We start from the raw sequence: 21,623 nt of genomic DNA on the forward strand, positions 1-21,623 counted from the left end.
TCACAGTTCGTGAGTTCGAGCCCCACGTCGGGCTCTGTGCTGTCAGCTCAGTGCCTGGAGCCTGCTTCAGATTGTGTCTCCCTTTCTCTCTGCCTCTCCCCGACTCACACTCGGTCTCTGTCTCTCAAAAATTAATAAATGTTAAAAAAAATTAAAGAATTAACTTAGTTGATAAGAAGCTTCCTGTCTTAAATTCAGCCTTTAGTCTCACACACAATCTCATTTATTTTACTAAAATAGTTATTAGCTATCTTTCAGTGTCACATAAAAACAAGATCCATCCTATGTGATGGTTAAGATAAACAGTTAATGGAGCAGATAAATAAATCTCATAATTCCCTTTAATATTTATTCAAAATAAGTTAATAACATTACTATGAACAAAGCACTGTGTTAAATTACAGCTTTGTTTTCAGAATGGTCAGGAGAGCCATCCCCTCCCTGACTCTAACACAATACCACCTGAAAGTTGAAAATCACAATACCACTTGAAAATCGCTGTCAGGACTAATTCAAAACATCAAGCTATTTACCTAGGGCCAGAATTAGACTTTAAATATAGTTCTGAACCTCCAAGTTGTTCATAGTTCTACTATTTTACAGTTAAAATATTGGGAAGACTTGGTTTTGAAACTTTCAGTAAATCACTTGTAAATCAAAGCCAGTTTCCTCACTGAAAAATGAAATTGCACTGGCTAACAATCATCATGACCCTTTCCAGCTTCCAAATACTATAATTATGAAAGTATACATATATAGACCGTATAAATGTACACATATACACACTTAAATATCCACATATACATATCCATTATATATAACATGTAACCAAGTCTGTGTGTGTATGTGTATTTTCACTAAAGAATGTTACATAATTGCATGATAACAATCACCTAAGTCTTCCTATTTCCTGTTTTTTTCTTTCTTGTTTTCATCCTTAGACAGTTAATGACGTTTCTTTGCCCACAAATAACCATTTAAATTAAGATGAGTTTTTATGATAATCTTATCTGGTTAAAAAAATACTAAAATGAGAGTGAAAGGATAAAGAAGTACAAATTCACAAGGATAAAGAGACTAGAAGAGAAAACAACAGGAACAGTAGACAAGATATGTCAATAAATTTTTAGTAAATGAAAACCAGATGGAGAATTTAGAGCTAAGAAAGTTGAATATCAAGCAACTGCAGAGAATTCCAACAAGAGAAAGGCCAATTCACGTAGCAAAAATCAGAAAGGGTCAAGAATTTGAGACACCAGATACCAGAGCAGGCACAATGGGTCATGAGACTAAAATACAGAGAATTAGTTGAAAATGTAAAAGAAGTAATCTCCCAGGTCCTCCCCCATCCAAACCAGGTAAGTAACTACTCCTCTCCAGTCCCGGCAGGAAAGATGGTCTATTTTAGGAAAATGATGAAACAATGAAGCACCAGGTCCAGGGTAAAAGAGGGCAGAAAGATGCTAAACTTAAAGATGCCAAAGTTAAAGGAAAATGAAGGTTTATAATCTAATGGTAAATACTGCAGCACTCAGTGTACTTGGATCCAAGAATTCTGGCAGAAGATTCTTTACAAAAACTGATAGGTAGCCAAAAAAAGGTAAATAAATATTTGAAGGTCCTCTGAAAAAAAGGCCAGGCCCTTACCCAATCACCCTTTAACCAAACCCACCAGTTAACAAGTCCAAACCTTAAACGATAAACTTTTCTCTGTAACCTTTTTTGTTGTTAACCTTTTAGTGATTATACAACAAAAGATAACCAATCACATGATGAAAGCCTTCATCATAAGAGACAGAACCAAAACAAAAAGAAAAAAAAGCAACTTTTAGTAAACAGGGAACATGCAGAAAAAAATCAGTTAATATCCTCAGAAACATATGAGAAGATGATCCCGCAAACAATAGGAGGAACATCCAAAGAACAGGAAAGCTTGAAATTCAAACAAATGATAATTTGTAATAAAAAATACAATAGTGTAGGGGCTCCTGGGTGGCTCAGTTGGTTGAGGGTCAGACTCTTGATTTCCGCTCAGGTCATAATCCCAGGGTCATGGGATGGATCCCAGCATAGGGCTGGAGCCTACGTAAGATTCTCTTTCTCTCTCCCCCTTTGCCCCTCTCCCCTGCTCATGTGCACACATGCTCTCACTCTGTGTCTAAAATAAAAACAACAACAAAAACAAATCAACAGGGTTAGAAGATAAGGTCAAAGGACTTGAAGAAAGTAGAAAGAAAAAAAATAGGAGGTGGGTGCCTGGCTGGCTCAGTCTGCAGGGCATGTGACTCGATCTCAGGGTTTTAAGTTTGAGTCCCACACTGGATGTAGAAATTACTTAAAAATAAAATATTAAAGGGGCGCCTGGGTGGCCCAGTCGGTTGAGCGTCCGACTTCAGTTCAGGTCGTGATCTCGCAGTTCGTGGGTTCAAGCCCCACGTCGGGCTCTGTGTGGACAGCTCAGAGCCTGGAGCCTGCTTCGGATTCTGTGTCTCCCTCCCTCTGCCCCTTCTCCGCTCATGCTCTCTCTCTCTGTCTCTCAAAAATGAATAAACGTTAAAAAAATTAAAAGAAAAAAAAAAGGAAATAAAAGAGGATCAATCCAGAAAGTTGGATTTCCAATGAATATGCATTTCATAAAAAAAAAAAGGAGGGGGAGAAAAGAGATAAAAATATCCAAAGAATAATTCAAAAGAATTTCCAGAATTGAAAGACATTGCTTTAAATCCCCAGCACAATGAAGTAATAAAAGACATACACCAGATATATCTCAGAAAAATTCAGACACCAGCCATATATAGAAGATCCTAGAAACTTCCAAAGAGAAATAAATGGGGGGAATCACAAAGGACTTCTCAACAGCAACACAGAAAACAAAAAGCACTTGCCTTCACAAATCTAAGTGAAAATGATTTTCAACCTGTCTATATTAAGACCCAATCACTGATGTAATAACAGATCAGAATAAAGACACTTTCAAATATGCAGTCTCAAAACTATACTTTGCACTCACCCTTTCTTAGGAAGCTACTAAACGATGTGCTCCACCAAAAGTAGAGAGTAAACCAACAAAGATGACCCAGATTCAAGAAAAAAAAAGAAAAAGAAAAAAAAAAAAAAAATCTAACACTAGACACAGGTGAAAAGTCCCAGGATGATTACAGGCCTAGGTATAAGAGATATATCAATGAGCAAGTGACAAAAATCCTTGCCCACTATAATAGCAATTCTCAAAATGGAGTTAGTAGACCTTTGCAGGTCCCTAAGACCCTTTCAGGGATCCAAGAAGTCAAAACTATTTTCATTATAATATTGAAACATGATTTCCCTTTTTCACTGTGTTGACTTTTGCACTGATGATGTAAATAAAAGCAATAGTAGGCAAAACTGCTGGAGCCTTAACAAGAATCAAGGCAATGGCATCCAATTGTACTAGTAGTAGTCATTATATTCTTCACTGCAACACACAGTTTAAAAAAAAAAAAAATTTAAGGCAGTTTCACTTAAGAATGTCCTTGATAAAGCAGTAAAAATCATTAATTTCATTAAATTTCAGGGGTGCCTGGGTGGCTCAGCCGGTTGAGTGTCTGACTTCAGCTCAGGTCATGATCTCACAGTTCGTGGGTTCGATCCCTTCATCAAGCTCTGTGCTGACAGTTCAGAGCCTGGAGCCTGCTTTGGATTCTGTTTCCCTCTCTCTCTGCCCCTCCCCTACTTGCACTCTGTCTCTCTCTCTCTCTCTCTCTCAAAAATAAATAAACGTTACAAAAAATTTAAATTTCAACCCTTGAGCACACATCTTTTTAATATTCTGTATGATGAAATGGGAAATACACTTACCTGCTGCTGCATACTAAAGAATAATGGATACCTTGAGAACAAGCATTTGTACAAACGAATTTCAAATTGAACTAGCTTTTGTCATGAAACACCAGTTTTTAAAAAGTTTACTAGAGAATGTGCAAGACAGCGTGCATGAGCAGGGGAGGGGCAGAGAGCAAGAGGGAGAGAGAATCCCAAGCAGGTTCTGTGCTGTCAGCACAGAGCCTGACATGGGATTCAATCTCACCAACTGTGGGATCATGACCTCAGCCAAAACCAAGAGTCAGACGCTTAACCAATTAAAGCCACCCAGGTGCCCTAAAACACTATTTTTTAAAAAACTAACCATGATTATTCAGACTTGAGTATTTGGCAGACATCTTCCCAGAAATGAACGAAGAGTCTTTCACTTCAAGGAAAACTGACATTTGTTGCCAACGATAAAATTTTAGCTCTCAAGCAAAAATTAGAATTTTGGACTTGTATCCACCAAGAGAGACTGACAGCTTCCCAGTTACTAAAGATTTCTCTGATGAGATCAGTAGTGATATTAACAAATGTGAATTTTTAAAAATTACATAATAAGGTAAAAATCTAGAAGATATGCATAACTCAGTGAACCATTATTTTCCCAAAGGCCCACTCATGATGTCACAGAATCCATGACAAAAATCCACTCACAGTGTAAGACAAACCAAAAGATTTTAATGTAAGTCATTGATATGGCTTCAAATATCACATTGCAACCAACCTTAAGGAAACTACTACTTGTCAGGGTGCCTGGGTGGCTCAGTTGGTTGAGAGTCTAGTCTGGCTTTTGGTTTTGGCTCAGATCATGATCTCACAGTTCGTAACTCTGAACCCCACCCCACACCAGGCTCCACACTGACACTGCAGAGCCTGCTTAGGATCTTCTCTCTCAAAGTGAATAAATAAACTTTAAAAAAAAAAAAAGAAAGAAAAGAAAGAAAGAAAAGCAAGAAAAAAGAAACTACTACTTGTCATGTTTTGGTGTGGTATCAAAGAAGTAATTATCTGAAAAGGCTATTAAAATACTTATTTTTCAAATACCATATCTTTGTGAATCCAGATTTTCTCCCTATACGTTAATCGTAACAACTCATCACAACAGACTAAATGCAGAGGCAGATGTTAAGAATACAACTGTCTTCTATTAAGCCAGACATGAGCGATTTGAAAAATGGAAAATAATGTCACTTTTCTCACTAAGTTTGTTTTGGAAAATACAGTTATTTTTCATATCAAATGTGTTATTTGTTACCATGTAATGGGCTTATTATTTTTACGTGGATTAACATTTCAAAATTTTCTAATTTAATTACTAGTAAGGCAGTATTTATAGATACAGCCCACATAGACAAAAGTTCTTGGAGTTCACCATAATTTTCAAGGGTATAAAGGAATCCAGGGTATGTGGGTGGCTCAATCAGTACAGCATCTGACTCTTGATACCAAGGTCATGAGTTCAAGCCCCACATTAGGCATGGAGCCTACTTAAACAAATAAACAAATAGAGTTGTAAAGGAATCCTAAAACTAGAAAGTTTGCCATTCTCCACTCTTGCCCAGCTTATTAAGTCCCTATGTAAGGCATAAAGAAGTAGAAAGAACATGACACAGATCTAATTATGTACCTTGCTGTTGACTGCAAAAAAAAGAAAGAGAATAGGAGGTGGGTATAAATTTTCCTTTAATTTCAAACAACATAATGCACCCCAGTAGAAGAATGATTACATTTAACCCAGAAAAGTTAATGAAAGATACAAAATCCTTCCTTAGAGGAACTAAGTAAAAGAAAGTTCAAAAACCATGTCACAAAACTATGAATGTATTTTCAAATAACACATTTACATTTCAGAAAAATTCCACTGAAGTATAATTAATCAAGAGATATCAAAAGCCACTATATTTCTTTATTACAGTTAGCTTCAAATATTTATTCAGAAAAAGTGAACACTAAAAGCAAATAAGAGAGATCCAAAAATTGTCTTCTCTATCAATGACAGGTTCTGAAATCGTACTCACCACCCTAGATATATATACTTACCTCTGGATTTTCATATCATTGGCATATAATTGAAAATACTTACTCATGAGTACTTACTTACTCATGTTACACACTCCTAGTAAGAAAGAATTCTTTATACTTAACTCCATCGTTAAGGTACAGTACATGTAAAACACATTAATAACTCTTTCTGATAAGGGCAACAATGAATTGGGCAGAGATCTTTAAGAGTCCCACAAGCTAACAATTTTTCAATCTATCTATAAACAGAAAAGGCAAGTACAGGAACAGAACTCATACAGCTCTTGGTTTTCTGTCTTCCCTCTATTTTCTAGTACTTCCTGGTTGTAGTCTCTTGGTTGTAAACTTTACCCAAATACTCCCACTACAGAACTGAAACCAGGACAGGTAAGGACTACAGCAGGACATCAATTCACAAAAACATCTCATTGTAAAGTTTAAGTGACTAATTGAAGATGTGAAGCCAAGATGTGCTCATTCAAAAGACAGCTCAAGGCATACACAAATAGTTCCTTTGTCTAGTTATTAAAAAAAGTACAAAAAGCAATTAACCTTTTTCAGAAAACATGCAGTTAGAACAAAGATTCCTAGAGGATATGACAGTTTATTTCTCCACCACTCATTCATTAGTATATCAATCTTTTTTATCTTGGACACATGGCAAAAAAAAAAAAAAAAGAAAGAAAGAAAAGAAAGAAAAAAGAAAAGAACAGGCATGTCAATGGGAAATCCACCTCAAAGACGTAAAGTAAAAAAAAGTAAAAATATCATTTTAGCATAGGAAGAAATCTGCAAGCAAGTACAGAATCATGCAAAAACAGTGAAAAAACTGAGGTAAAATTCTAATTTGAAAGCAAATTAGAAAAAATTCAAAAGCAAAATTCAAAAGAGATACAGAATTGTCAAAACACTCCTCCATTCACAAAAAACTTGCTGACTAGCATCTTTTTTTTTTTTTAAGTTTATTTATTTTGTGAGAGAGAGCATGAGTGGGGAAGAGGCAAAGAGAGAGCATGAGTGGGGAAGAGGCAAAGAGAGAAGGAGAGAGAGAATCCCAAACAGGCTCCATGCTATCAGCATAGAGCCCAACTCGGGCTCAAACCCACCAACAGTGATAACATGACTAGGGCCAAAATCTTAACTGACTTAACAGCGGCCCCACAAAATCTTAACAGCCAGAAGCTTAACTGACTGAATCACCCAAGCGCCCCCTAGCACCTCTTTTTTAAAAAAAACATTATCAGTCATAAATATCTCTCCCCAGTGGTTTGAAAGGCAGAAAATATATCTATACATCTACTGTAACAATCTTACTACACAACTTTTCCAACTCGTAACACAACTCTTTGTTAAGAGTGGTGGAGTTGGTAAGGCCAATCAATAGCTGCCTTTATTTTTTTTTTCTATTTCCAACATTTTTAGCTCTCTTATTGAAGAACATACAGTAGTAAAGTGTTACCACTTAGCAGGAAATCTCCTTTGCCTGCAAAGAAAGTGAATACCTATAGGCTCTAAAGCTGGAGGGGATACACAGTTTCCCCACAAGGTTGCACCTATCATATCTGTTCAAATCCTTAAACCTGACAACTCTGCATAACTCTTTCTCTTAGAGCTTTTATGTCTAAGTCCAAAAATGACAGCTGGAATACTGTTTTGTAACGCAAAATATATTTGAATTTATTTGAATACCTAGTACCTAGTCAGCTGAAACTCTAATAGGTTAGTGGTAATTCTGAAAACGCAGTTAACAAAAAATTTAGGCTTGCAATGTACATTTAAAGATATATAACCTCTGAGATAGAAATTACATTAAGGTTGACCTAAAATCATGAGCCGGCAACACGTATAAACAGTGCATTATAACCGCTCACCAAAGTAAACAGAGCTTAAGGGTAGCCATGTGCTCTTACTCTATGACCAGCAGGCCACAAATTCTGAAGTCAAAGAAATAGAAGCGAATAAGGTGAATAGATTCATATGTTAAGAAAGTTAAGTCTATTTCACCTAAGCAAGAGTGCGAGCCAGGAAGGGGGATAGACATTGAAAGAGCAGGTGGATCTAAAGTACCAACAGCAGAGTGAGTGGGGCACAGTGCACCAGGTGGCAGCCTCCCTCTCGTTCCACCCTACCTAGAGCTAGTGACGAAGCACCAACCACACAGAAACCCAAAGCAGTGATCTAGGACCAGGCACTGGGAATGGAGAAGGAGGTGTGGCGGGAGTAGGGGGTGAAGGAGGAATGGGAGGAAGAGCTAGTTAACTCTCCCTCACCACCTCCAGACCAAGGGCCTAGCTTGAGGCCTGCGACCGCACGCAATCCTACAGCCACCCACCACCCAGCACCCAGCACCCACCACCCACAGGCCCCAGCTCGGACCTAAAGGGTCAGAAAGCGCCAGGTGCGGGGCGCATGCGTACTGTGCCGCTCAGCACGCCTCGCGGCCGCCACCCAACACCCCCTCCACCCCGACTCCACGCCGCCTTCCCAGCGGACTACGCCAGGCCCCGCGCCGCCTCAAGCCTACCAGGGCCTCGGAACCGCGCACCCGCAGGCGCCGCCTCCCGGGCTACCGATGCGGGAATCACCTGGGTCCGGGCCTTCGGTCTCAGGCCTCGCGTTGACTTGCAGGCTCCACAGACCTAGAAACGTTCCTTCAAATCTGGGCGCCGCCGGCGTCCTCCGAACTTGCTTCAGTTTAAGCTCACCGCCTTCCTGGTTCCAGCGCCAGGCAGCGTCAGCCGAGCTTTCGAGTGCATCGATGGAGGCTACCAGGAGTTAGAGGAGTGCCGAGGGAGTAGATTGTCACGCCGCCAATTTTTTGTTTGGTGTTGGGTTTGCGTGCTCGCTTATTTGATTTTCTTCCTCCCAAAAGCAATAAAGGTGGAGACGGAAGAGTGTTATTGCCTTAGTAATCGTCGTTATCGTCTTAGATAATCAGTAAACAAATCTGCATCGTAGGAAGTTAATGTTTAAGACACCACACGTAGCAAAATTGGTTATCTCACGCTGGGGGAGGAGGAAACTAGCTTAACGATAATAAATCATGGGTGTGTGTCTGTGTGGAGTCGTGTGTGATTAAACTGTAATGATTTATTTGCAAAAATGCATTAAAATCAGTGTTTCTTCTACCTGAAGGTGAAGGCATTCACAGGTTGGGTGCAAATTAGTTTCTCACATTAAAGTTAACTGGTCAGTGGAGAAATGGGAGAAGGCTGCCCGAGGCAGGGAGAGGAGGTTTCTTCCGAAAGAAATTAAGTGTATATAGGGTTTTATTGTTATTTAAACGAATGGAAATTACAGCGATTCAACATTTTCTGTAACTCACACTACATTATTTATCTGTAATAAACGGTAAGAAAGTGAATAAACTCTTGGCCTTGGTTTGGGTCGACCGTGAGAACAAACTTATAACAACTGATAGATATCGAAGCTACAGTTTTCCGCTGACGATTTGAGAGGGTGAAAATCACTTTCACGAATATATTTCTCATAAATGACTGTACCTTAACTAACCAGTTTTGAGAAGCCGTTTTAAAACTTAACTACTACATTACATGTTTATTTTAAACAATTCAAGAGCTGGGCGGACCCTTGGGGTCCTGAATTTTATTGGAACCTGTGTATCTGTCTGCAGGCTGTCAACTGAACTTTATTCAATGTTTTTTTACCAAAACAACATTTTGAAATATCCTGTCTCCAGAAAATATTTTCATCTAATGAAACAACATAATTAAACTTCATGAACATTTATTAGTATATGATTTAAAACCTTGTCGTTGTTGTTTAACTAAACTTCCCTTGGGCCAGTGGGGATCTGTGATGAGACACAGCAGATTTCTCATAGCTCCATCTGGTATCAACACCACTATTCCTAAATATATACAAGGAGTCAATATGCCAGCAAAATCTATGGGAAAATCTATTTGGTGTCTGAGCATTCCCTGTTTACCTTTAAAATGGTCATTTTCCCTCAACCTCAGTAGATGGAATTTAAAAAGTAACTACTGAGTTTCCTAATCCCTTGCCAGACTTCTAGTAGTGGTTATGTTGGGGCTGTTTGCGAATACGTTTTTAACACCTCAGTTTCAGAGCCATTTGAGCAAGACATCCATTTAGCTGACCCCATTACTGGTCATTCTGCTAAAAAACCTTAAAAACGGATTTTCATAAAGGATTAAAGTTTTATGGTTATTCCCCTCTGACAATATCAGAATTAAAGTGGTTATAAATAGTAAACCAAGACTAAATGTAAAATCATATTTCTAAATTCATATAACCTTGGAAAACATATTTGAGTCCCTTTTGTAGTGTGATACAATAAATGCAAGCATTCATAATTCCTTAATACCTAAAAAGTATTGCTATTGGAAACTTAAAGATCTTAATTATTTCTCCTAAAAGCAGCAATAAATGTTTTAAGAAGAACAAAAGATAACTTCAGAATTCAAGAGAAAAAAAGGAAAAGTAACATTTCTAAGAAGTATGATTTCCATTTTCCTTAAATTCACTAAATGTGAACATTTTAATCTAAGGAGTAGTATAGTATGACAAAGATACTCTATGTGTATATGTTCTAGAACTGCTAATATATTACATTATAACTGTGTTCTCTTTTTACAAATGATTCAGGTTGCTTTGACTATAGTTCTCAAATTATCTGTTAACTTTGTGTTCACAACCTAACCGATGGGCAGAACTATACATATCAAAGTTCTGTAATTGCTTTTATTTTTACTGAGAGTATCAGATCCAAGAAGATGAACACGTTACCTTTAACATCAGAAGAAAACCTGCACTAATATTCATACTACTTGAAAATGTCCCCCAGCCACGCTTGAAGAGATGTATTTGTTTATGCACTCAAGTAATTACAACTTTCCGTATGTAAATATTCGTGTTATAAATATATATATATATATGGCCACATTACTCATAGCAAGCTTTGTCCTGCACAATATAGACAAATGGCTCAGTAATATAGATGTTCCTTCCACATAACAAACTAATTCGGTGAAAATAGTCCAGGAATAGAATTTTAAGTTGTAGCTTTGACAGAAAGAGAGAGAGAGAGAGAGAGAGAGACCTTTCTCCCAGTGAATCTCTCTTTTTGAATAGTCCACGATAAATTAGATGGGGGGGGGGGGGGGTTAAGCAACGTGATTTTTTTTTTCGAACTCCAAGAGGGACAATCATTTGCTTTTCAAAATTAGGAAATTACTGTTGATTTTTAATGTTTCTGGGGATGCTAAAGAAGAACTCCTGTAGTTCATTGTGGGAAGGGTCCGGCTGCAGAGAGTTGTAAGGGAGAAGGGGTCAGGATCCTGAGACCTCAAAGAGAGAACGAAGTCAAACTGTCCTTGACCAGGCGCTAAGGAAACACTTTAAAATGAAATCTGTCAGGGAACAGCTGCTCAGGAAACGTGTTAAATAGGCTGGCCCGAGTTGGGTTTGTCCGTAGAGGTGTCGGCTAGTGCTCTAAGATGCGAGTAGTGGGGTGAATCACAAACTCCCCGGGGCAGGAAGCTTAGTAAAGATCCAGGCTCAGCTCTCGCTGCAGGCCGGGAAGCCCCTATAGGGAGCCGCGCGGGTCTGGGACGCTGTAGACGACCGTGACCCTGAGCAAGCTTGTGAACACAGGTTGCCGGGCTGTGTGGGTGGGAGGGTGGGTGAGGAGCGGGGGTGTAGGATTGGGACACAGAGTCAGCATACGGAACTGGTGTGCCCGGCGCCTAACGCTGGTCAAGGAAGCCCGGCTGCAAGGCGGGGCGGAGCAGTTGCGCTGCACCCTGACGCGGTGAGAGGTTGTAGGGTCGGTTGCGGAGTCCGGGTACCCGACTGACTCCAGCAGCCGCGCACTTGTCAGTTTCCTCTTGGCCACGCCCCGGCGGAGTAGGTCCAGCTCCCCAGTGTTTAACTGAATCGTGACACCAACGCAAAATCCACGCCTAATTAAATTAATTAGGGATTCTCGTCAACCCTGGATTAATGGCCAAGAGCACAGGCGGCCGAGGCCATCTGAAAACCCGGACGGCCTGGGACCGGCCTCCTCTTCCCGCCCCCTCCCGTCCCCTTCACTGCCCTCCCACTCCAGCTCCAGCCTGCCTGGACTCCAGCCTCAATCAATCTCAATCTCTCTCTCTCTCTCTCTCTCTCTCTCTCTCTCTCTCTCTCAATCTCTCCCTCTTTCTCCCTCCCTCCCAACCCCCAATCTCCCACCCCCAGGTAGTGGTGCGGGTGCTTCCCCAGGAAGGGGCTCCCTCTGAGTTGCGAAGGGGAGGTAATTTACTCAGAACAAGGGGCCGCCTTTGCGAAGTATAAATAGTGAGACTTCAAGCGCAGCATTGCTATCAGATCTGAACTCTCCGCAGGAAGAATTGTCAAAGATCTTAACATTGAACAAGCGCGCTCCGGCAGGGAAGCATCAGTTCCCATTTCCCTCCGGCGGCCCCCGCCCCTTCCCTCTTCCTCCTCCTCCTCCTCCTCCTCCTCCTCCTCCTCCTCCTCCTCCTCCTCCTCCTCCTCCTCCTCCTCTTCTTACTTCTTTTTCTCCTACTTCTCCTCTTTCTTCTTTCTTCTCTTCTTTTTCTTCTTCTTCTTCTTTTTCTTCCTCCTCCTCCAGCTCCTCCCCCACCCCCTGCCCCATTGATGTGTTATTATTGGGGGGGCTGGGGCAGTAAAAAAAGAAGAAGGAAAAAAAGAGCGGGTCTCGGCTGGGAGAGGTTGAGCGCGGAGCTGACCGGCATCGGCGGCGATGGAAGAACTTACGGCGTTCGTCTCTAAGTCTTTTGACCAGAAAGTGAAGGAGAAGAAGGAGGCGATCACGTACCGGGAGGTGCTGGAGAGCGGGCCGCTGCGCGGGACCAAGGAGCCGACGGGCTGCACCGATCCCGGCCGCGACGACCGCAGCAGCCCGGCAGTCCGGGCGGCCGGCGGAGGCGGCGGCGGAGGAGGAGGCGGAGGCGGAGGCGGAGGAGGCGGAGGAGGTGCAGGAGGAGGAGGAGGAGCAGGCGGAGGAGCTGGAGGAGGGCGCTCTCCCGTCCGGGAGCTGGACATGGGCGCCGCTGAGAGAAGCAGGGAGCCGGGCAGCCCGCGGCTCACCGAGGGTAACGGCCTAACCCCCCAGCCGCGGTTCCCCTTCCCGCCTTCCTGACTCCTCTCGGGCGGGAGAGGACCCCGAGGCCCAGCGGGGAGGGGGGGGGGGGACGCGGAGCGGGCCCTTGGACCCCAGCTTTGGAAGCTAGAGTGATGATGGAGGGGTGGGAGTCCGGTGGTGTGCACGGTCGTGGGTGGGGTCCGAGTGTGTGTGAAGAGGGGGGGCGTGGGGTTTGCGCGCGCCCTTCTCGGATGCTCTCGCTATTCCCATTCCACTGAAGCGCATTTCACCAGCCAGAGGATGGGCCCGCAACCCAGACGGCCCGCGGGCGGACGGGGAAGTTCGGTGGGCCCGGCTGCCGCAGGGGTGCTGACAGCCTCTGGGCCAGGCGGCAGGATTCTGGTTAGCATCTAGCGCCGAGTTTGAGGGAGCCCCTTTCCTAGGCCTGAGAAAGAAAGAAAAAGAGAGGAAAGAGAGAGAGAGGGAGGGAGATTTCACCCTGGGGTCACCCCCGGGTTTCGGGCCACGGCTAAGATCCACTCGAACTCCACGAAGATCCTGGATCCTCGGATCCTGGAGGTCAAAACTTCCCATTCTCTTTGAGCTGTTACGATTGAACGAGGCCGAGGCAGGCTAAGGTCCAGGCTAGGCTGTTTCTCTCGGGAGACGCTTTAGGCTCCCTTTTTTGGGGATTGGTTTTTCGGTATTTACACAATTGCATTACTGTTTCGAATCATCTCTGGTTTCGTGGGGGGGGGGGGGGAGGGGGGAGGGAATCCTTCCGTGCCAACAAAGTGTTAGGAAATGGCTTTATCTAAATGGTGGAGCGTCCTGTACCAATTCAAAAGAATTCAACAATAAAATTAATTTGGCACTCTGTGCCTGCAGTAACTGGTGTGCTGCCATATTTTTCCAATTAAGAAAATATGTGACATGCGTAGAATCACATATTTAAGCAAGCAATTAAGTTGTTTATAACACGGTCTGTTCCTGTTTAGGCCAATAAATGGAAATTTGGGGGCGAAATCGAGATTATATTAAGTCTATTAATCAACTGGAAATGTGGACATCTTTCTCTTTGAAGCTCCAAAAGTTTGAGAGGCATCCATCCACTGTGGATAACCCGAAATAGACAAAGCCTTCTCACCCCTTTGGCAGAATCTGAAGGGTGTTTTTCGTGTTTAAATTTCATTACAATATCAGTGGAAATATTTTCTTATTAACTTGGCCCCTAACGTTTACTATAATGTTACCCGCTTCGTCCCCAATGGAAGGACAAATGTCCATAAAACGAACTCTGAGAACAAGAAATGTGGGCAACACCTAAAATCACCGTAGCTAGAATGCTAGACTGGGCTAGGATCTAGAGGCTCCTTCTTCCCCCAGACCAGGCAGCAGGTCCTCCTAAATTTGAAAAGTATAGCACCGCTGTCGGGCGGCCCAGTGCAGGCTCCCCTGCCTGAGTCCGCAGCTCCAGGCCCTGGGTACACCAGCATGTCGCATCGTGCGGTTAGGGTCACAACCCGGGCAGACATAGTCCTGGAATTGTTGATTTCCAAGCTCAGGACAAGTATTAATTTTTCTGCAGGCCGGCTCTTCCGGAAATGATTTTTAACACCCATGCTGATCGGGATCCTGGGCTAGGAAGAACCACAAACAGCCTCGACTATCCAAACTCAGCTTTGACACCTTAAAAACCCAAGGTTCCGACTCAGGCGCAGAGCGTGAAGGTTCCAGAGGGCAGTTCATGTTGATATGGGCTTTCCTGATCACTGGCCCTTACTCTCATGTGTATATATATATATATATATATATATATATATAATCTCCCTCGGTTGACTCTGTATGCTCACGTTCGCAGAGCTCCTGTTTTTAAAGGGAGAAGGAAGGACAGCATAAAGTAGCAACGGGTGTGTGCAAACCCAGAGCAGAAAAATGCATATTTTATTAAACAACCGAGCTGCTGGATGCATGAAAAGGCTTTGAGCAACCAATAGAAACCAAGGATCACGAATGTTCCGCTTGAACCTGTTGATCTCTGTGGGTTTAAGCGTTTAGGGTCGAGTCTGTCTTTCCAATGGGGAGAGAGAAGGAGAGAACAGAGGCAGCGGTCTGTTTCGCGCGCCACCGGAGGCTGGTTCTCCGCCTCTCGCCTTTTGGCCTGGCGTGGGCGGCGAGCCCTTCAGGCCGCCAACATGGCGTGGGCGCCTCTTGTCAGGCGTCCCGTGTCTGGCGTGGGGGATAGAGACTGCCTGGCCACCCGTGGGCTGTCAGCAGGGTTGGGCTCGTACCCTGGGTCAGCACCGAAAGCCCGGAGATGCGGCTCCCTGTGCCGCACAGCACCCGGGTCTTGTTCTGCCGCCGCAACCCTTGAGCCCAATTGTTCCCAAATTACAGCAGCAAGTTTGAGAGAAACAGAGCCAGCGGAGGCCAGGGCTGGCCTGAAAATGGCCCAGCGCTCTGGGAATAGCCGGTGAGAGGCCAGTGCATGGCCTCGCCGCGCCCTTCTGCCCTGACCGGGTTCTGTGCCTGGCCGGGTGCGGCGCTCTTGATTTCTGGTGTGCTTGGCAGAGTGTGAGTGCTAGAGAGGGTGAGTGGAATGCATTTGGCGTTCGCGGGGGAGGGCAGGGGACGGTGGAGTGCACAGTGAGGAGGTGAGTAGGCTACAGTTGCGGACGGTTGTGTGGGTGAATAGCTGAGGAAGGGCGGCCGCCCAGAGTTGATCTTTCACGTCTCCAGATTCCTCTTCCTCGGGGCAGGGTGAGACAGTGGACAGAACTCCGGGAGGGGGCAGGATCCTCCATCCTTTTGGAGACAAATCTGGTAACAGGATTTGCCGTGTTGTTTTTGTCCGTGTGTGTGTGTGTGTGTGTGTGTGTGTTTCTGTGTGCGCACGTGGACATTCGCGTGGCCCTACTTGTGGTGCCCCCTCCAGTGTCCCCAGAGCTGAAGGATCGCAAAGAGGATGCGAAAGGGATGGAGGACGAAGGCCAGACCAAAATCAAGCAGAGGCGAAGTCGGACCAATTTTACTCTGGAACAACTCAACGAACTGGAGAGGCTTTTTGATGAGACCCACTACCCGGACGCTTTCATGCGCGAGGAACTGAGCCAACGGCTGGGGCTGTCCGAAGCCCGAGTGCAGGTACCTAGCTGTGAGGAGGTCAAGGCAGGGCCCAGGGAGTGGAGGAGGGGCACGCGTGGAGGAGAGGCCACTTGGGGGACATACAGCGAGGGCGCAGCGGGTTCAAGAACCTGGAGTGAGGTGAGAAGGAAAAGGATGGTCTTTACTAGAGGTCCTATTTTCCAAAGTAAATCTTAGTATTATAGCCTACCCCCCCCCCCCATCCCAACATATGTTCCCAGCAGAAGAAAGCTGTGCTGGGCTTGCTCCCAGAGTTTCTATAAACCACACCCCCACCCCCCTCGCCTCACGATGCCTTTAATGTGGTTTAATCCTAATGGGCCTACTTTTATAAGCCTTAAAAAAAAAATCCCACAGAAAGCGTTTTATCTTCTGGATGCCTTAAAAGTTACAACGAATATTTTGTTCGCCTGAGTTGGTTTTCCTTGAGGGTCTGCTCCGGGGTCTAGGGTTGCCAAGCGGATATGCCAATTAGGTTTATAGATGTACAGACTATAAAGAAAATTAGCAACTGTTAAGTGCGGAAATTTACAGTTTGCCGTTAGCAGTCGATCTCAAACTGTGTGTGAAACAGTAAAGCAGTAAATGCATTTTGGTCACTCTTTGTTCCTTCACTTAACCTGACAGCAAACCTGAACCTACAGAAACTTGATTTTAAAACAATTCACATATCTTAATATTGGCATTCCCAAAGTCCAACACCCAACAAGTGCCTTAATGTGATGGAGTTAGGGTTGGAGCAGGTTTTCTTTACTGGTTTGTGGGGGTGAATATAATGGCAATAGGCTTTGGGGGCATTCAAGGTGGAAAATTATGTACATACATGCATGCATATCCTTCTAGTTTTATGGAGAAAACATTTAAATGTTTCAGATTGTATTTCCGCTCAAATAATAAACTAGGAGAAAATGATGGTCATTATTTGTTTGAACACATGGAGCAGTTTTAGGCCTGAACATCTGCAGCTGTTACAAAGTATCACTGTAACAGATACTCCCAGGGTCTCTGGGCGCAGAGACCACCATCTGCAGCAAACTATGCAATTCTTATGGGGCTTCCCCGCATCTTGTAATAGGATCAGGACAAAAACAGAGCAGTCACGTTGAAGGGGAAAAGTAATAATAGGCTGCCTTGGTCATCACAGCCGTCAATAGAAGGCTCTGCTCTTCCTTTTTAAGCCTCTCCTGCTTTGCTGTGTGTACTGAAATCTCTAGAGACTCAGCAACCCCTTAAAGACATGATGATAATTATTACAGTTATGAGCATTAGTATCGCAGTTCCAACTCTTCTAGGGGAAAAAAGAGGCAAGAAGCCTCAGGCCATGTGAGTTACACAAAGGATGCCACCCTGGCATGAAATCTACCCTTCTATTACACTAAATGGCAGGGGAATTTTTGAAGATTTACATTGACTATGACACGGCTTTCAAAAACAAGAAAAATCTCTGAAGCACTATTTTTCTTTTATAGTTTTTTTTTCCAAACCTTAATTTGTGAATCAGTCAATATGCTGTATTATTGGAACATAATGCTGTATGACTGGAGTGTAAAAGCAAGGTTTATATGAATTTTTAAAAATCTGTCATACTGCCTTTAAAAGTTGGCAAGTTTATTTAAGAAGGTGATATCTGGGAGAAGACAGTATCCAGGAGTTACTTGATTCATACCCCATCCCCTTTTCACAGCATGTTGTTCTTTTTTTTTTTTTTCTCATAAGAAGTGAACTTTATTGCTGGTCTTTATTTTTTCATACTTTTATTTAAATTTTAGAGTTATTTTCTGGATGCATCTCTGCTACCCTAACTGCTTTTTCTATAGAAGCAAATTAGATTATCATGATAATAGCACAATTATGCTGCAACTGTGTTACACTCTGCTGCACAGAGGAACAGAGAAATTCTAAACTTCTTTGTAGTGAGGCTTTTATGACACTAATTACCTCTTCCCCCACTCTTATCTTCCTCCCCCCACAACCAAAAAAAAAAAAAAAAAAAAAAAAAAAACCAAACCCAGAGTCACTATTTGCTTTGGTGTTTGGTTTTTCTTGAAGATGAAGCTAATTAATATTACAGGCTATTAATGAGCACATTCTTCTCAGGTCTTACTGGGCAAACATCTAAACCCATTATCACTTTGGTATCAGGTATCAGGGAGAGTTTTAGGCCTTGGGGACTCTGTAATGCAGAAAGATGAAACCAGGACTAATAGTAATTTATCAAGAAACAATTTATCTTGCAAAAGTCTATGAAATCTATTTTTGCTGTTTACTTGCATTATTTGACTTTGGAAATTGAGAGTGTTTTTTATAATTCAAATATTGCTTGCTGTATCTCTCAATCCTTGCCTAAAACACTACTCTTTTGTCATTGTACTCTGGTAATTAAAAGAAAATATTGGAATTCGTAACATCTAGGCTTTATTTTGTTTTTCCAATTTGTAGGTTTGGTTTCAGAATCGAAGAGCTAAATGCAGAAAACAGGAAAATCAACTCCATAAAGGTATGCTTCTCAAAGAAAATCATATTCTCAGTAAAAAGAGAATTGGGTAATATCATTATACAAAGTCAGAAAGAAACTTCTAAAATAAAATCATGGTATTTATTTAAAAATCTGCTCTGAAGGCAGTTAATGAAAGTCCTAAAGTTTGGGAGTAAATTACATTTATTTTAATTATGGCAGCAGTGTAGGAAGATAACTGTCCAGTTCCAGAGGAATTAGTTCTGTCTTAGTATCATTTGGAACCCTGGAAAACAGTGCTGGAAATATTAACCTCATATTATTGTGTTTTGTTCCCCATTTTTTTCATAGGTGTTCTCATAGGGGCTGCCAGCCAGTTTGAAGCTTGTAGAGTTGCACCTTATGTCAACGTAGGGGCTTTAAGGATGCCATTTCAGCAGGCAAGTATAGCCCGCTTTCAACCTGTTTTTAACTGTAAAAAGACCCGGATGTTTGCTTGAATTGTTGAATATACCTTCTCTCTGAGTCCCAATGTTGGTGTCCATGCAGTTGAAGAATAATTTTGAGATGATATAGTGGATTCACTCCCCTTTAAAAAAAAAAAAAAAACAAACCTATACAATGTCAAGGGCCTACGTGTCTAGTCCTTTCTGTCCTCATGGGAAACCTGCAGGGGCCTGAGGCCAGCAACCGGTCCTTTAAAAATGCACTAAAGATTGCACTTGGGGAGAGAAAGGAAAAGCCTTTTGATTAAGATTTTGTCAGATCCAATACAGAGGTAAGTCCTCAGGTGTTTTCTAAGGCAACTTTCTAAATATTTTTCTAGGTATTTCTTACCCCTTAGTCACATTAAATGTGTCTGGCAGAAGAAGAGTAAATAAATAAAAGTACTTCCAACTCAGACTTGATTTTTTAAAGGTGCCTCTGCAAACAAAGCTTCATCTCTAGTAGAGAGGGAAGCCTTGGTCTTCCCAGGGATGCCCTGCCTCTGCAATCCCTTTCTTAGGTATAAAGAAACCTTTAAGACTACATTTTAAAAGGACAGCCTGCAGCAAAGATTTAATCCTGGGAAATCCCAGTGCTCTAAACACCCCTGCTCTTCAAGCCTAAGGGCGCAAGCCTTACCCAACCAGTGCCTGACCTTGCCCATCCTTAGCCAGGACCCCTGCTTGGTATGGCTGTGAAGTCGTGAATTAGCTCTCAGTTGGCAGCACCCTAGCTCTCAGCTGGCAGTCTCCCCTAGACTGGGGAGACACCTGGGCTTACCCATGTATTGACAGTTAGTGTTAGGGAGATCTTAGCTCTCTTGGCACCACAGGACTCTAGCATCCTGATGCTAGGCTTTTGAAGCAAGGAGAATGATTGGAGAAAGAGAGAGTGGGATCTTAAAAGGAGACCCTTACTACTCATAAAGTGATCTGCAGGCCTGCAGCACCAGCATCACCAGGGAGGCAGTTAGAAAGGCAGAATCTCAGGTCCCAACGCAGACCGTCTGAATCAGAATCTGCATTTTAACAAGATCTGCATTATAACAAGGCTGATTGTTACAGCAGTAAATGTTGGAAGTGCTAACAATTGTGCCAGTTGTTATGAAGATGAATTAATTTCCCTAAGTAACAAGGAAAAGTTTTACAGTTTGCTTGTTAGTACTTGGTTACTTGTTAGTGCTTTAGTGGGGTAAGGGATGTATGATGGCATCGAGAGAGCCTTTCCAAATTACCTTTCTAATTTTGAGGAGGGCTATTAACACGATAGCAAGGTTGCCCTCTGATGGGCCCAGCTCCTGAGAGGAGCGGCCACATTCCTGCAGATAGGAGTCCCTCAGGGCCCAGGGAGATAAGGCGCTGAGCGAGTTGCACAGACTCTGGCGCACCGGAATATCCCAGATTCAGTAACAGACTGAGGAGGTCAGCCAAACGCCCCTTTCCTGTCCCTAGCCCCAGCCTTCCCCCTCGCCAAGCTGGACGCCGTTAATGCTCTGTTTCTATTCTGTTGTCACCCTAGGATAGTCATTGCAACGTGACGCCCTTGTCCTTTCAGGTTCAGGCGCAGCTGCAGCTGGACAGCGCCGTGGCGCACGCGCACCACCACCTGCACCCGCACCTGGCCGCGCACGCGCCCTACATGATGTTCCCGGCGCCGCCCTTCGGACTGCCGCTGGCCACGCTGGCCGCTGACTCAGCCTCCGCCGCCTCCGTGGTGGCTGCCGCCGCCGCCGCCAAGACCACCAGCAAGAACTCCAGCATCGCCGATCTCAGACTGAAAGCCAAAAAGCATGCTGCCGCCCTGGGTCTGTGACGCCAACGCCAGCGCCAACGTCGCGCCTTCAGCTCGGCGTGCACCCTGCACACCCTCCGCGCCTCGCTGCTTTTCCGTTTATCCCCCACGGATCTCCGGAACCTACCCTCTTCCCGCCCCGCTGATCGCCCTTTGCCCCTCTCCACAACCTGGACTTGGAGGGCGAGACTCCGCGCGGGACCCTCGATCCCACTAGGCGCAGCAGCTCCGTTGCTCCTGACCATTCACTTACCCAAGGGCATAGAATTCGGCTTCGTAGGGGCAAGTTTTGGGGAAGTCTGGAGAGAGACTGAACAAGGGAACGCTAGGACAGCGGAGTGTGGCTCAAGGCAAAGCTGCAACGATGGATTCTTGAGTAGAAATAAAAATCCTGTTAATAAAAAATGAGCAAAAAAAAAAAAAAAAAAAAAGTAGAAAAGACAAACCAGAGAGAAAAAAAGAAAAGGGGAACTTATTGCTATTTGGCAGAAGCTGAAATTGGAGAAAGAATCAAGGAACAAAAACAAATTTTAAAAATTAAAGTATTTTATACATTTAAAAAATATGGAAAAATAACCCGGACGAATCTCGAGAGAATGGGGAGGGGGGGGTACCAACTTAAAGTGTATGTTTTTTTTTTAATGGGCTGAAAAGGCAAAACAGAAGGAAGAGGTATACTTATTTAAAGAACTAAGGTTAAAAAAGTGCGCAGCTGGGAAGTTCACAGGTTTTGAAACTGACCTTTTTCTGCGAAGTTCACTTTAATACAAGAAATTTGATAAGAGA

At 43.4% G+C, this 21,623-nt stretch overlaps 2 protein-coding genes across 3 annotated transcripts in view; one reads left to right on the forward strand and one right to left on the reverse strand.

Moving 5' to 3' along the window:
- Positions 1-8,642, reverse strand: part of RSRC1 (arginine and serine rich coiled-coil 1) — a 249,432-nt gene extending 240,790 nt beyond the window's left edge. Inside the window, exon 1 of the mRNA XM_042903182.1 lies at positions 8,454-8,642. The gene's annotated coding sequence lies outside the window, so the exon portion shown is untranslated. The remainder of the gene's footprint in view (positions 1-8,453) is intronic.
- Positions 8,643-12,514: 3,872 nt separating this feature from the next.
- SHOX2 (short stature homeobox 2) lies at positions 12,515-21,415 on the forward strand. Of its 2 annotated transcripts, none has more exons than XM_042903180.1 (5): positions 12,515-12,971; positions 15,897-16,105; positions 18,545-18,602; positions 18,912-19,000; positions 20,565-21,415. In XM_042903180.1, the coding sequence occupies exons 1-5, from the start codon at positions 12,620-12,622 to the stop codon at positions 20,856-20,858; spliced, it is 1,002 nt and encodes a 333-aa protein (XP_042759114.1). In that variant the 5' UTR covers positions 12,515-12,619; the 3' UTR covers positions 20,859-21,415. The 2 variants fall into 2 exon arrangements, with proteins under 2 accessions (XP_042759114.1, XP_042759115.1); XM_042903181.1 differs by having other exon boundaries at positions 20,601-21,415.
- The last annotated feature ends 208 nt before the right edge of the window (positions 21,416-21,623 follow it).

Source organism: Panthera leo, chromosome C2, assembly GCF_018350215.1.
Source record: "Panthera leo isolate Ple1 chromosome C2, P.leo_Ple1_pat1.1, whole genome shotgun sequence".
Taxonomy (NCBI): domain Eukaryota; kingdom Metazoa; phylum Chordata; class Mammalia; order Carnivora; family Felidae; genus Panthera; species Panthera leo.